This window comes from Oryzias melastigma, linkage group LG22 (assembly GCF_002922805.2).
Source record: "Oryzias melastigma strain HK-1 linkage group LG22, ASM292280v2, whole genome shotgun sequence".
In the NCBI taxonomy this organism is placed as follows: Eukaryota; Metazoa; Chordata; class Actinopteri; order Beloniformes; family Adrianichthyidae; genus Oryzias; species Oryzias melastigma.
Genome location: NC_050533.1, coordinates 2,253,197 through 2,269,024, shown reverse-complemented (window position 1 = coordinate 2,269,024; position 15,828 = coordinate 2,253,197). Strand labels below are relative to the sequence as shown.

The following is a 15,828-nucleotide window of genomic DNA, read 5'->3' as shown; positions in this document are numbered from 1 at the left end:
GATGGAGCACTACTGAAGGCCTAGGTGTGAAATGCACGGCCCGCCACTGCGAAAGGGATAAGCTGAAAGTGAACTACTACTACACAGTTTGAGGTGAGATCTTAAAACAAGCTTATACGTGCTTATTTCTTTAAACATAAGATAATTCTTCTCACTTTGTAGATTTTATGCCAGATAATTTCTGTTTTTTAAGAGTGTTGGTACTTGATTATCTTAAGAAGATATTAAGGCTTGTCACTAAGATTTTATTACCTATTATGAGTAAAAACACTTGAAACTAGAATCTCGATAGTCCCAATACTAAGATTATCTTCATGTGACATTTGTATCACCAAGATCAATGCAGAAGTTTTGCCTTAATGCAAGAATTTCAAGTAATTTATCATGTATAGTGAGAAAAGAATAGTGCTAACAACAGTTTAGTTTTCAAAGAATAGAAAAGTACTATTGTTTTTAATCCTATTTAAAGAATAATTTTGAACATTTTGAGAATATTAATCTTATAAATTATATTTTTATTAGTCAAAATGAGCTTGATATTAGTAAAAATATCCTAATTTTAAAATATTTGTGGTTCCTATAAGATCAGATATTTTTACCTGTTTTGAAAAGTCTTGACAAACCACATTTTTGTGTTCTGTTAGCAGATAATTTTTCTTATTTTATCTTTTTTTTGTTCTTTTTTTCTTGTTTTTCAAAGCAGACTTTTTGCAGTGCAGTAGGTCAAACGGCCTCAAAGCTTTTGAAGAAAACCCCAAATATCTGTCAAATAACCCACTTCACCTCAGTTAGAGTCTTATAATCCGGTGTGCTTTACATACTAAACTTGACTGAACTGATCTAATTAAACTAGACTAAACTGGTGGAACCAGAACCGGTCTGACCCAAAATGAGCCAGACTGAACTGAACAGAACAAGTTTCTCCTTTAAATGACTCGTAAATAATCCAGAATCTGCGTTAGGAAAGAGCAGCGCGCCTCAGTGAACATGCCGAGCGTGCACATTTCTGTGGGATTGCATTTTGTGCTCGTTAAAGTCAGGAACGTTCCCCTCTGGGTCTTTTTCCTCAAACACGTCGACGCTTTTCTGCTGGTTCTAGATCCGAACCCATAAACGCAGATGCATCCGGATCCCGGCTGACCCGGTCCTTCCATGGCATGACATTAGCTTATCAGTTTATGTCAGATTTTAATCCCCCCCACTGACTGATCTCTTCCTCTGATAGATTCATGAGTCAGATTTTAAAAGGCTGCACCCCCCTTCTTCATGAGAACTGATCCGACCTGTAGAACCTGTTGATGCTCCTCCTGATCCAAACGCTGCTGCAGCTCCCTGCTGGCATCATCACACTTCCTGGATGTCTGCCAGTCTGCACCTTTTCTCAAAGACTCAGAACTGCACCTGGTTCTGGCCTCCCGGACCCCTCAGCCCGTTCTGACAAGACTGTCATTCCTTCATCCAGAACCCTGAGGGGATGTTTGTTAATGAAGCAGCTCAATGTAGGAGAACTGAGGTTTTACAGCATCTGAGTGGACCGCTGTGGTTCTGAAAATGGGAACCAGGTCCGATTTGTCCATGTGGGTCAAACCTGAGGAGAGGAGGACTTCAGGAAGTTCTCACTTGTTCACACCACAAACCCAAACAGAACCGTTCAGCTGCCTTCATGTTTATGTTTGCAAGACAAAGGTGTCAAACGCACCCAGAACCAGAACCAGAACCAGGACCAGGACCAGGACCAGAAAGACCAGCAGGTTCATCCAGAACTCTGAGGAGTTTTGAACACTTTTTATGATCTCTTTAGACCCGGAAAACATCTAAACTGCAGGTATTTCCAGCAGCTGTTTGGAGCAGAGACCCGCGCGCGCGTGCTCACCTTGCTACCTGGCGCGGTACCGCCGCCGGCCGCTGCGTGCCGCCCGGTCACCGTCCTGGCTTTGGCGGGGGTCAGCAGCTTCCTGAGCCGGTTCCGGATTTTCACGCGACCCTTCTCCGCCATGACGGCCGCGCGCTCGTCCACAGGTGAGCGGCGCGCGCTGTCTCCAGTCTGATTTAAACGCGGGGCAGGCACGCGAACGTGGGCGGAGACGGTTATGACGTCACGAGAAGTCCTCTCTGTACACAAACAGTCGCACGCGCGCACAAGAGTTAGTGTGTAAAGTGACACAATTAGAGGGAAACCAACAAGGAAACAAAACCGAGAAGATAACAGGAACAGAAAGAAAAAATATGAAATAACTGAGAAAACAAACAAAGAAGGTCAATTACACAAACTGAAACCGTTTTAAGAATTAAACACGAACTGATAAAAACTGTTTTTAACATTTGTAGCATTTTTTTCTCATGATGGCGGACTTTTATTAATAAAATTAAGCCCAAAATGTCATTTATTCTAATCGTTGTGAATCAGGAGCAAATAAAAAATACAATTTAAAAAAGATCCTATGGGCGGGGCCACAAACTTCCATCTTTGTTTTCCTCATCTGAGCTGGAATCTTGGGTCAAAACTCTTATGATGTGTGCGCGAGGGGCTGTAAGCTAGTGGAGTGTGTAAACAGAGAGCTCTCACCAATGGATAAAGTAGGACGGGTTGCTCTGCACCACTGGCCCCACCCACAAACGCAGATTGATTCTAATGAACTCCTGCTGCTCTGCAGAAACTATGTCCTAGAAAACGATTTTAGATCTTGACCAAAAACATCATCATTATAATTAATAGTGTATTCATGGAAAAGTCAGCTGGTCCGGATCGAGTCCGTGTCATGTGATCCAAATCGAGTCCTAAACCTTACACAAAAACATGAGACTAAAATTCTCTTCAGTCATTGGCCAGGAATTATGAGGGCGGGGCAAAAATAACAGAAGTCCTGCGCTTTGCAGTCATTTAAACTTTATTTCACTGATCAATTTTGAACGCCTGCATTAATGTCAGGTGGAACTTTGGTACCAACCTGAGGAGACGACGGCTAAGACGCTACGCTAATGAACGTTTGACAGTGAGAAGCAATAAGTATCAAGTTATTTTAATGAGCCTGCAGTCATCCGACCACATTTCAATGAGTCACTGCGTCTCATCACTGCTGCTGTTTACATCTCGTGACGCCGACCACGGCGGCTGTTTCGGTTCAGTTGTTCCACTTCGAGCGTGGAGCCTATTCAAACTGAAGAAACTCAAAACGAAACAAAGTTTAGTCCGATTGGAAATGAATCGTGACCACCTACAGATTTGGGTCAAAGAGCGGTTCCTGGTCCTGGACCAGAGTCCGTTTGGGTGCATCCATAATGAGAATTTATTCCAGGTTAAATAAATACTCACCTGTCCCGGCACCACAAAATAAACTTGAAATTCTCCTTTAAATCACATTCAGACTCCACATTTCTTATAAAACCTTTATTATCCAAACAGGATTTACAACAGACGTTTATGAAACAAGGAGTGCAGAGGACTGCTCTTACTCTGAGGCAGGAAGCAGCAGAGGGTGTGTTCCTGTTTTTTTTTCCTTTCAAAATAAAAGCGTAGAGTTATAATAGATCTGAAAACATTTCTGTATTTTCCTTTTTTCAGGTTACTTTGACTCGTTTTTCAGTTTCGGTATAAAAATTCTGAACTCCAGACGGACGTCTTCAGGGACCAGAGACTACACCCCCCACCCACCCTACGCCCCCCAAACAAAACACCAAACAAATAGATTATTCTGAAATAGTTCAAGAACCCGGGTTCTCCGATCCGGCCTCCACCGGCGGCTGTCAGTTTGACAGTTTCACTTAAAAAGGTGAAAACTGCTTTAGAGGTTCTGAGGTGGTTGAGAACGGCCCGGTTCTGTTAGAACACAAATATAAACAACAAACTTTCTCAGTAAAAATGCTCCAGCAGCAGAAGTTTGTAACAGTCGACTTGATGCTGAACCAAACTCTCAAAAACTCCAGAACCACGTGTCGGGCCGAGCCGGGTCAGGTGGGGGAGACTCCTCTGCGGCCCAGAGGAACCAGCCTCGGCATCGGTCTGGGCGTCCATGTCGTACCCAGGGACGCCGCACCCCCCTGCCCTCCCCCATCCACCGGACCCCCCGCCGCTGTCTTGGCGCTGTTGGCGTGGGCCGTCACTGCAGCCCCGCCCACTTTCATGTGCAGTAACGGGGGTGGGGCCAGGACACACCCCTTCCCACTCCCAGTAGTCTGACCCAGCTGCACGACCCCCCCTCTGGATGCTGGTGGTCCGTTCGGTTTGGGGGCTTGTTCTCCTTCAGAGGCTCCGCCCACTACAGAAGAGTCCTCAGAAAGTGGGTTTCCTGCCGTTGCCGTGGAAATGGGTTGCTGGTTCAAAAAGACGATTTCATCCAGGAGGGACGACAGGCCGTCGCTGTCCGGCGCCGGCGGCTGAAGATCCGAGTTCTGACCCGAACCGTGACGCCGTGCAGACGAGTTCCCGAGGTTGGACTCCTCTGACGAGCTCAGGCGAGACACACCTGCCAGGTGTGAAGCGGGTGTGGGTGGATCAGGCCCCCCCCGCAGAGGCTCCCGGTCCGTCTGTGTGTGTAGTGTGTGAGGTTGTGGGTCCTTCTGAGCGGCAGGTTGTGTAGTTATGATCCGACGGCTGAAATCTGAACAGGAAACAGTCGTGATCAGCATCGGAGGAGCAGCTGCACCGACGCGCGGCTGAGCCGGGACTCACCTGTTGAGGGGCGGGGCCCTGAGCACAGCATGGCCTCTTGATGGGTCAGGATGGGGATTATCACGGCGGTTGAGCTCACAGCTGAAACAGGAATCGGCGTCAGAACCACTGGAGCCACCGCCACAGGGATCGGGGTCGGCACAAAGGCGCCAGGTGATGTATTTTGTAAATGGATGTGAGAAGAAGGGGGGCCTGCTGGACAGGTGATAATGGTTAGATTACAGAACTAGTTAGTGTCTAAAGCAGGTGGGTTAGTCTTACCCTGCAAAGCTGCTGGATTATTGGCTGACGGAGTAGCAACTTTACTGCGAGATAAAATGATGGGAATCGTCTTTCGCTGCGGCACGAGGGGAGGAGCCAGGACTGCTGCCTGGCGTGTCTCAGCCCAGGTGGGCGTCAACACTGGTTTCAGGTGAGCTGGCGTGTTTAGGATGTGATTGTTTGCATGTCCTGATGGTGCAGAGGCCCCGCCCCCTGCTGACAGCTTGTCCTGATTGGACAAAAGGAGCTCAAGGACCTTTCCTGCAACAAAGAGACGCAGCGCAGAGTTAGAGCGCCCCCTAATGAGAGGAGGGCAAAATGCTTCAGGTCAGCAGGTGAGTCCATGTGGAAGAGACACAGAACCTGAAGGTCATCTGGAAGTTGACCTTTAGGTTTGACTTAATTTTGGGGATGAATGATTTTGGAAATTAGTGAATTTATTAACTAATATAAACTTTTTTTTAAACGTTTTTCTTCATTTGTATTATGTACTGTAATTGCCAAAAGCAGAAAACATCTTTAATGTCCTAAACTATATTCTGTGGTTTTATGACATACAGACATCCTGGTTTGCAGATAGATGTTGCTCCATCTCGTTTAGCACAAATCTACTCATGGAGCAAACATTAAAGGACATAAACAAGAGCGTATATCATCTGGACTAATGAAAATTTTAAATGGAGTCTCAATAAATCCTCTTCCATGCTTTCAGGAATGTTTTTCCAAATTTTGAAAATGGAACGTACCATTGTCGTGTTGGGAGGGGGTAAGGCCACCGTGAAGGATCCGTGAGGTTAATACCGCAACGAATCGTTCAGCACAAAGGGTTTCCATGGAAACCCCGCTGTGCTGCTCTGTTTCTCTGGAAGGAACCTCACCTTTATCAGCAGGTGTGTCAGGGAGCTCCATGACACGTGGAGCGTTGTTTTGACTCTTCGCTTCCTTCACGTCACCATGACTGTCCTAAAACACAAACACATGTTCAGTGCGTGTCTGCGAATACACACATAAAGAGCCCTGAGTCTTTATTCATGCAGTTCCTTACCCCGCTGAAGGTCGTCCCAATGCATTCTGGGTCAGGGTCTTCCTCGGTATCAGACGACAGAGGAATAGACTTGTTCGACAGATCCACCGCCCCCTTCAGGCTGAGATCAGAATGATCCTCTTCTAGAGAAAACAGACAGTCAGCCTTTAACCACATGAAGTTGAGACTCCGCCTCTAAAAGGACGTCCGTTTCTTCAGTGCGTCTGTTTTCATGTATTTCTAGTTCAGATGGATGTTTGGTGGCCTGGCTGACGGGGGGCGGTTCTGTTCAGACCTGCTGATGGAACCAGTATGGACAGGAACTGGTCCCTCCTCCTCTTCAGTCTCGTCTTCTTCCTCCTCAGGAGGGTCTCGGCGCTCCTCAGTTCCTGGATCTCCTCCAGCGCCTGCGACAGGAAGCAGTTCTGATGAGCGCCGTGACCAATGAGCACGCAGACAAAGGAGAAAGGGGGCGGGTCTTTTACCCGCTTCAGCGTGCCGATCTTGGTCAGTTTGTCCGGGGACGTTCCGACCTCTCTCCTCAGGGAGCCAAACATCTGGCGTATCTGAAGTCGGCGCTCCCTTGCCTGCTGGTTGAGGTGCTGTTGAGACATGAATAAAGAGGTGTCAGCGGCGCCCCCTACCTGCAGGTTTTAGTCACGGGGCTCGGTTTTTAGAACGTTCAGAGTAGAACGTGGCAAATAGTCTAAGAAAAACACCAGATTACAGTTTACTGAAAACATTCAAAGCCTCGTTGAGCAGCCAATCAGGCAACAGATAATCAGCAGTTAAAATAAATGTTTTTCGCAGTGTCTCAAACACGGTTTTAAAGTGGACGGTTTGTAAAACAGAAAAAAATTAGATCTTTCCACTAGAGTCTATGGCATTACATTTCTGTAAAAAGTCCTCCACGGGCATAAATCAAACTCCACGCTCTGGAGTTTTTCAAAATAAAATTATGGCGTCAGTATCGCCCCCAGCAACGGTAACGGGGCGGGGACTGCAGCAAAGTGGCCCAATCACACACAGGTTGACCTTTCCATTTTTGTTTTTCACATGAACTCGCATGAGTTGTTACACGCGTGCAGGAATGCTTCCACAAGTGGAGGGGTAGTCCTTCACGAGCATGGGACTACTTTCACAAGCGCAAGAATACTTCCATGAGCATGCAGGAAAACAGATACGCTCATGGAGTTTGATTTATGCCCGTGGGAGACTTTTGACGTAAGTTTAACACCATAGGAGTCTTTCTGAACATTGAATCCAGGACTGAATCGGATCATTTACAAAGAAAGGCAGAACCTCAGGGGTCTTACTTCTCTCTGGAAGCCCCTCGGTTTGTCGTCCTCGCTCTCCGACTCCCTCAGGTCTGACGAGTTGTCTGTGTCGCTGCTCAAGTCGACAAACTCCACCTGCTGGCTCTTCCGGGAGTAAACCCCCGTGTCCTCGTCCACGCAGACGATGTCCAGGTCCGCAGGGTGACGGGCCAACTCCAGCTGAGGACTCGTCTCTCCGGTGGGCGGGGCAGAAGGGGCACATGTTGGGGTCTCAGGCTGAGGTGGGGCAGCAGGTTGGTGCTGGACTCCCCCAGAACCCAGAGGGACGACAGTTACCGGCATTTTCAGGACACCCGGCTTGACCTCCTGACTCGGAGGGGGTTTGACGGAGTTCAGGTTTGTATGAACTGGAGGGGGGGGAGGCGCCTTAATGGTCAACACAACTGGGTCTTTATTGAAGCTGCTCAACGGGATTTTAATCATCCGCTGACCTCTGAGGATATGGGGTTTTTGATTGAGGGGGGCCAAAGAAGGAGAGATGGCAAAGGAGGATCCAGCTGAGGAGGTCCCTGTGGTCTTTGGATCGGAGACGACGGTCAATGACGAAGTGTTGAGGGGGGGAAGGGAGACCACTGGGGGGAGAAGGGTTTAGAGATTAGAACCAAAAGATTTGAGGAAGATCAAAGCTGATGAAGACTGACAAAACAGATCAACAGAAATCTATTGAACAGCTAAATGATCTTGAAACGGTTTCGTTAAGACATAAACTGAACATTAAAGCTGCGAGTGGCGTTGGATGGCCGGCAGGTGCTACCCACACTCTCCTCCGCCGCCACATTTGACCTGAACCTCACTTGCTAAGCAGCCACTACGCACCTCTCACTTGTTTTGTAAGGCTGGTCTGAGCTGTGTGTTACAAATTAATGTACAAAAAACACTTTTTTCAAAATAGTGGCTTTTATGTTGTGTTATCTCCATAGCAACCATTTAATGTTTTGATCGCCTGGGATCACCGAACAGATCAATGTAAGATTCAGAAAAATCGGCAAAAGCAAACTTTTGGATTTCCTTAGCAACGGAGGTTATTTTCTAACCACGCCCATATTCCTAATACGTTCATATTCTGTGTTACTTTATTTTGTTCAGCTTTTACCTGGGATCAACATATCTAATTTTCACAATTTTACGTTGAAAAATGTGTGAGAATGCCACTTATGTGAACTCGCCATGTGCACGCCATTCAAAACCTACAACTTTGAATAGCAACATTTCCATAGAAAATCCATAGAACAATTTCTTTGTAGCTAATAGTAACAGAGAAGATAGCGGCCTCTTCCCGAGGTCAAAGGTCGACAAAAGTTTAGGGTTCGTTGTAGACTTAAGGTAGTCGCATGTGTGGGAAAGTTCATGACAATTGTTCTAACAAAAGATTCAATTTCCATACGTGAAAACTGCCAAATCTCAGATTTTGTCACAAAAGAGCCTGAGAATAGATGTATACCCTTTATGCGACATTTCAATAAAAAATGTGCGAGATAGCTAAGAGTTGCCAACTCGCCACATGTACACCAATCCCATTCTACAACTTCTAATTCCAACATTCTTTGCGCAGTAGGTTCACAATGATGCTCGAGAAGTTACAAGACGATCGATGAAAATGCCTTGAATGAGTGTTGTTTTCTTGTTTTGTGTGAGTCAGCAGATCTTTTGTTTGCCACGGCCACAATTTTTACATTGTCATATCGTATGCTAAGTTGTTTCGTTCAGTAATAACTTTCTCCTCCGGGACACCCACCTCCCTGAGCTGGCGCCTTTGGGGTGATGGTCTTCATGTGACACACAGGAACCAGCTGGACCAACTTCCCGTCGGGCTTACGGTAAAACTTAGCGCCCGACAGAGACGGAACCGGATGCAGGACCATCCTCTGCTGGTTCGGTGAAGATCCGGGCGCCTTGGGGGCCACGACCGATAGAGGAACAGCTTTACGTGGGCCGGGGACTTGAAGGAACAACACCTGGGGGGCTTTAGAAGACGTGGGGGTCACGGTCTTCTTGAGCTGTGGGTCTGAAAACAGATGTAAAAGTCCAGATCAAAGGGCGAGTCCAACCAAACGGCGGCAGAAGAGACTCGAGTGTTTACCTGTGGGGGGATTTGGCTGCGATGTGGAGGGGGCCAATGCCACAGTGGTGGTGGCGGGGAGCACAGATGGGGCGGAGCTGACTGCGTCCTGAAGGCGTCTGCAGCGGAGTAAGAAGGCCTTACGCCGCTGGGTGGAGGTTGCGCGGCCCGTCAGGTAAGCTGCCAGACGGTTGGCCGGGTGGAGCGCCCCCATCCTCCCCAACTCGATCCTTGCCAAATTGAAGTCCTTCCCGTTGACCTGCAGAACCACAGAGACGGTTTGGTACACACTGGAAGAGCAGGAGGAGATATTAGCGCTCCTACAAAAGGTAGAGGCTCGGAGCGAAGAGTCAAAGCGGTGAAAATCCTGCTAATCTTGATCCAGATCTTCTGTTTTCACAACTCTGTTTTTCAAATAAACGTTCTTCTTGGAGTCATATTAATCCGACCGGGCACAAACCGCAACTATTACTTCCTCCTTCGTTATCATGTTTACAATTGGCACTTCCGTGTTTTGAAGTGGATGTCACCCACGTCTCTATGAAGTCCCTGATTGGTCGCAGTGCTGCGTTACTGCAGGATTCAGCATGAAAATGTTCAATTGGTTGAACATGAAACGAACGATTGATGAACGCTTGATTTGTACGTAGAGTCTGTGAACGGACTTAAAAATTAGCGTGGCAACGCACATTCATGGGCATTCCGGACACGAAACACCGAAAGTCTTGTCAATGCACGTTTGTATTGACTATTCATTAAGGCTGCCACAATTAGTCGCTACTTCATATTATATGGAGTCAATTGAAAGTTATGTCATTCTGCTAGCTTTTTGGACTATTTTGACATTTATTAAGTTTTTATGTGGCTATTTCAGAGTTAAGCTAATATTTTAGCTACATGCTAGCTGTTAAGGCTAAATTTGCATTTTTTCAGTTTTTAGGCTAATTTGGAGTTTAGCTAATATTTCAGCCACATGCTAGCTATTTTGGCTAATTCAGGCTTTTTTCAAAGCTATTTAGCTAATATTTCAGGTTTATGCTGGCTGATTTGGCCAACTTTGCCTTTTTTCTTTTTGTTTAGGTTAATTTGGCATTTAATTAATATTTTAGCTGACTTTCAGCTTCAGCGTTTTTAGCGATTTAGCTATCAATTTCAGCATCTTCAGCTATCAGCACTAGCAGCCTAATTTCCCAACCTGGGATGAATAAAGTATAAAGTAGTATAGTAGCATCTTCAGCGGCAAAATTCCGCTTACAGCATTCACACTAACATTAACATAGTATTATATTTTTAATTTTCAGTTAGTTTAAAGCTAATGATGGTTAAGATGTGTTTACATCCAGTTGTACATGACCTGACAGCACTAGAAATGGGGAACGGACTATGTAGTGAACGGGGGGAATTTCGGACACAACCATAGACTTTCTACTGGGGGTGGCCACCTGAATGCGCGTTGCTGAGGGCGACCTAATTTCTACATTACATCAGACTATAAAAAAAAAGATCAAAGAAATAAACTCTCTGAAGTCTTCTGACTATTATGTTTTCATGAACCCTTTAACCATGAGTCATGAGACTGTATTATCTATAGAAATCTTCTCAGAAAAAAGTTTCCAGAGGCTGGAACACCAGTTATCTACCACTGATCTGACCAGTGACCAACCCTGGGTTGACATGGGACAGGCTCTACCTGCACGAGCTGATCCTTTCCTCCTGGCTGTCGGAGCGAGGCGGAGAGGAGACCGTCAGTCGACCGTTCCGTCTGGAAAGGAAAAGGAATGCAGCCTGTTCTCTGCTCTCCACTCGTCTCCTCATCATCTTCACTGAAACTGGTGACATCATCCTCCTCTTCTTCCTCAGTGTCCTCTTCATCCTCTTCCTCCCAGTCCTCCACATGCCCCGCCCCCTCCTTCAGACAGTTTTTTAGAGGCTCCTCCTCCTCCTTTACCTCCAAAGGCTTTAACCGCTGCACCTCTTCCTGTCTGTCTTCTATATGCCCCGCCCCTTCCTTCTGCCAATCTTCAGTGAGCTCTGTTTCTTTCACATCCTCCACCGGCTCCTCCTTATAGAAGTTAGGCCCCGCCCCCATTGTTTGCCAGTCTTCTGGAAGTTCTCCCTCCTCCAGTTCTTGCCTGAACTTCTCAGGGTTCTGCTGGTGATCAGAATGCTCTGCCATCTTCCCCTTCGTTAGGTGGTCCTCCTCAGGCTCCGCCTTTACCTCTGCTTGGTTGATCTTCACACAACGTTTTCCCTGCAGGTCCTTCTGTTGGAAACAAAGAAGAACTGTGAGCTTCAGTCCAGTGATGCTCGAAGGCTGGTTAGGGAGATTTAGGCAAATAAACCAAAGTGAAGGTCTTGTTTTCAGAGACCAGACCAGCGTTTGCTCTTTCTCACCTTCTTCTGACTCTGAATATTTCTCAGAATGGCTTGTTCTGCTTGTTTCTTCCTCTCCCGCTTGGGTGCGCTGATCCGGACCCGGTAGTGGATGCACTGGTCGGCGCCGGTGCCCTGCACAGTCTGGTCTGTAGGACTGATGAGGTACTTCCTGACCCAGAAGGGCTTGCTGAGTTCATCCTGAGCCACAGCCTTACTCAGCTTCTTCAGGACAAAGTTTTGGTCCGCCTTGCAGCTCCATTCGCACGTCTTTTGAATGAACAGGCGCTTTGAAGGCTTCGGTGCCGGTTCTGCTTCTGAACTGTCAGAGTGCTGAGTGGGACTGGAACCATCTGTGTTAGAAACTACAAGCAAACAGTCATGAGGAGCAGCAGGAAAAGATAAAGATCCGTTCGATCAATCCATGAAAGAAGCTGAGAACTCACCAGAACGGCGATGAGAGCTGTTCATCCGAACCGTCTGGCTTCCCTTCATTAAACCCTTCAACCGAGCAGAATTGTTTTTGGAGACATTCTCCTCGTCCGCAGTTTTCTGCTGGAAAAGAAAAAGATTGGAGAAGCAGTTTTACTTCAGTTTCAAATGCTGCAAAAAAAAAAAAAAAATGCTGCCGCAGAAATATGATTACCTTCTAGTGGTGCCACAAACGGTTATTTTAATAGTCGAATAATCACATATTATTTTTTCCGATTAATCGACAAATTGGGTCATGCACAAAGTAGTTGTAAAGTACACATCTCTCCAAAGTACCCTGAAAAACTTTAGTAGGTGTCAAATAAGCCAAAAAAAGTTAGAGCATTGCCTAAATACCAGCTAAACCTCCAAATAGCCTAAAATTCATCAGTGAAATAATTTATTAAAACAACTTTAGCTTGTTGCTAAAATAGAAGCTAAAAACGAAATTAGCCAAAAATTTGTTGGTAAACTAAATTAGCGAAAAACGTTAGCCTGTTGCTAACATAGAAGCTAACCTCTAAATTAGCCTAAAAACCCCAGAAAAAATAAATTAGCTAAAAATGATAACCCTTTGCTAAAATAGAAGCTGAACTCCAAAATAGCCTAAAATGTTTTGGTAAAATAAATTAGCTAAAAATGTAAGCATGTTGCTAAATTAGAAGCAAAACTCTAAATTAGCCTTAAAAAATCCCAGTAGAAAGCAAATTAGCCAAAATTGTTAGCATGTTGCTAAAATAGAAGCTAAATTCAAAATCTCCACTCCTCACAGATCTCTAGATCTCTGGACCTCTCCGTGATTTCTCAGAGAACTCGCAAAATCACAGAATGTTTAAATACTTTTTGCTTTACTGTAAACATTTTGATCTGGTTTCTCTGTATGGAATGTGAGCGTCTCCTCCCTGGTTTCGGTCTTAGAACGTGACCCGATGAGGTCAGCGAACGTCTGAAAAAGCTGGTCCACCATGTGGACCATGAATGGGTTCTGAAGTTCAGGCAACGTTCTTCACCTTTCTGTTGTAGACTCGGATTCTGGCGCAGCTGCAGTGATACCGTCGCTTCACCTGAGACCGTTTTACAGGAAACGTCTCAGATGTGAGCTGGCTGGACGCGTTCTTCCGTCCCGTCGGAGATGAAGACTCCTTAGCTGTGTAGCAGAACGAGGACATTCGAGGGGCGGAGACGGGCTCTAACTCTACGTCGGCCGCGCCTTTCTTCCACAGGTTCTGGACTCGCTCTGCAGGCTGGAACACACTTTCTGAATCCTTCAGGACTAAACATTAAACAGGAAGAAGAAATAAACCAATCAGGTAAAATTCAGGTGAGCAGAGTCGTCTTCTTCCAGCAGAAAGACTGACCGTAAGCCATCTTCATCCTCCTCTTCCTTTTCCTCCTCTTCTTCTTGATCCCACCATGGAGGGAGGAGCCACTGGAGTCGGAGTTCTCCAGATTCTTGAGGAGGACCACCTTCTGCTTGAGGCAGCTGCAGCCGAACATGCAGTCGAAGCGGCCGCAGTGGCTCACGCGGGCCGTCCTCGTCAAGCTGGCGCAGATGCAGCCGAGTCTGCAGAACTCGTTCAGGCAAGACGGCTTTTGTCTCTGCGGAAGCTGGATCGGCGCCGTTGGGTTCTCCCTCACAAAGCCCTGAGGAGGAGAAAAGACAGAGGACAGGAAGGAGAGGACACAGCAGTGAGGAACCAGAACCTAGAGATGGTCGATTTAACACAGGGGTGTCAAACTCAAATCAGACAGGGCGCCAAAATCCAAACACACCAGAGGTCTCGGGCCGAACAGGATAAACATTTATTGAACACTCTGATACTACATTTTTAAAACTTAAAAATGTGACTTTTTAACATAATTATGAACTAGACATATCATTATCTGTGATAATGCTAGTGTGAATGCTGGAAGCGGAATTTGGCTGCTGAAAATGCAGAAATTAATTGGTAAAAACATTGAAACTGAAAACGCTGAAGCTGTTAGCCAGCTGAAATATTAGCTAAATGCAAAATTGGCCTACAAAAAAAACATGGGTTCGTCAAAACAGCTAGCAGGTAGCTAAAATATTAGCTAAACTCCAAAACAGCCCAAAAAATCTTAGTAAATACCTAAATAGTCCAAAAAGCTATCAGAATGCCAATTTTTAAAACTGTAACTTTTTAACATAATTGTAAATAATAAAAAGGCAAGAATATTATTTGAGAATAAATCAACTTAAACCTTAAATAACTTTCAATATTTTACTCTATAAAAATATATTTCGTCAAAATTATACTCGTTATAAATAAGAACAAGTTAACATCGGGTCATTAATAACAATAAAATAGAATGATCTGGAGGGCCGGATCCGGCCCCCGGGCCTTGACACGTGTGGTTTAACGGGTTTGTCTGAACATTTGGGCTGAAGAAATACTTGCAAGTTGTTTTTGTCTTTTTTAGGAATTTTGCTGATTTGAGTGAAGTTTCAAATCTGCTTTTTGGACCCTCTTTCCTGCAGTGAGAACTCTTGAGTCTCTGAGTTTCTCTGCAACCGGTTTGTTCTGGTTCTGTGACACAAACAGGTAATTCAGGAGAAGGTGGACTCACGGTGAGCGTGAAGAGCGAGGACAGAGCGATGGCGGCCCTCTCCTCGGTGATGCTGGTCCGGTACCGCCCCTCCCGGACCACGCTGTCCTCTAGGTCTCTCTGCCTCAGCAGGGCCCGAGTCGTGACGGTCCGGCTCGGCTTCCTGATGACATCCTTGGTCGGACTGCAGCTCGGGCCCAGCTCGGAGTCAGACTCCAGCGGAGCTAGGTCTCTGGAGATGGGGGGCAGCAGCGGCGCGGACTCAGCCGGACTCAGGGTCTGAGACGAGGTTTTGGGTTTGAGCTTCCGCCTCTTTTTAAAAGGGGGATGGACTGAAGGCTGGGTATTCTCAGGGGGGGGTTCAGGTGTGGGTTCAGGTGTGGGTAAAATGGGCTGCGTTGGTGAAGTGGACTCAGAGGTCTCAGCAGCGCCAAGTGCCGGTCTGGGTTTGTTCTGTTTGGGGCCTAAACGTTTCCTATTCACCATTTTTGGGTTTTTTTTCTCTTTGAGTCGCGGTCTCTTGGAGGGCGGGATGAATCCAGACACCAGGTCAGAGGCGGGTGACCCGGCGGTCTGCACTTTCAGGATATGGTCCATTGTCCGGACGTAGCTGGTGCTCCTCACGGGGAGCTCAAAGACCGGCGTGTCCGCTGGCGGCTGGGAGAAACTGGCGGCCCGCTCGTCAATCAGCTTCCCTTCGTTTTCCAGGTACTCGTCCAACATGTCACTGCAGAACGCCGACAGGTTCTTCTTCTGCAGGTCCGGACTGGGTCCAGCTGGAGAACACAACACAGTAAAACATGTTACTCAGCCTGGAGTCCGCTCAGAACCAGGTTTGTGTTTTCCAACATCGTAATTTCCAGGCTAGTTTTTTTTCACCTGTTGAACCCTGAACAATGATGCAGTAATTGATAGATTTTCACAGGTTAAAAGCATTGTTCGTAGTAAATACCCCATCTGACAACGTGCAGTCTATATAAGTGTAATTATCTTTAGTGCTTTCAATTGATTAAAAAAATTAATTCAATTAATCCCACATTTGGATTGTGATTACTGTATTTTCTGG

At 46.3% G+C, this 15,828-nt stretch overlaps 2 protein-coding genes across 7 annotated transcripts in view; both read right to left on the bottom strand.

The window, feature by feature from the left end:
• The window catches only part of LOC112147364 (mitogen-activated protein kinase-binding protein 1), an 18,093-nt gene extending 15,848 nt beyond the window's left edge, over positions 1-2,245 (bottom strand). Inside the window, exon 1 of the mRNA XM_024273700.2 lies at positions 1,874-2,245. Within this exon, the coding sequence (XP_024129468.1) occupies positions 1,874-1,996 (123 nt within the window). The 5' untranslated portion in view covers positions 1,997-2,245. The remainder of the gene's footprint in view (positions 1-1,873) is intronic.
• A 1,128-nt stretch (positions 2,246-3,373) lies between these two features.
• Positions 3,374-15,828, bottom strand: part of mgaa (MAX dimerization protein MGA a) — a 28,055-nt gene continuing 15,600 nt past the window's right edge. For 2 of the 6 annotated variants that reach the window (XM_036210035.1, XM_024273876.2), the window contains exons 8-23: positions 14,784-15,538; positions 13,553-13,838; positions 13,205-13,467; positions 12,170-12,278; positions 11,745-12,088; positions 11,041-11,613; positions 9,372-9,609; positions 9,027-9,296; positions 7,271-7,863; positions 6,440-6,556; positions 6,250-6,361; positions 5,976-6,097; positions 5,809-5,893; positions 4,931-5,191; positions 4,670-4,864; positions 3,374-4,598 (exon numbers count right to left, since the gene is read on the bottom strand). In XM_036210035.1, coding sequence (XP_036065928.1) covers positions 3,949-4,598; positions 4,670-4,864; positions 4,931-5,191; positions 5,809-5,893; positions 5,976-6,097; positions 6,250-6,361; positions 6,440-6,556; positions 7,271-7,863; positions 9,027-9,296; positions 9,372-9,609; positions 11,041-11,613; positions 11,745-12,088; positions 12,170-12,278; positions 13,205-13,467; positions 13,553-13,838; positions 14,784-15,538 — 4,973 coding nt within the window. In that variant the 3' untranslated portion in view covers positions 3,374-3,948. The remainder of the gene's footprint in view (positions 4,599-4,669; positions 4,865-4,930; positions 5,192-5,808; positions 5,894-5,975; positions 6,098-6,249; positions 6,362-6,439; positions 6,557-7,270; positions 7,864-9,026; positions 9,297-9,371; positions 9,610-11,040; positions 11,614-11,744; positions 12,089-12,169; positions 12,279-13,204; positions 13,468-13,552; positions 13,839-14,783; positions 15,539-15,828) is intronic. The other 4 variants (XM_036210036.1, XM_036210039.1, XM_036210038.1 and 1 more) reach the window with 4 other exon arrangements.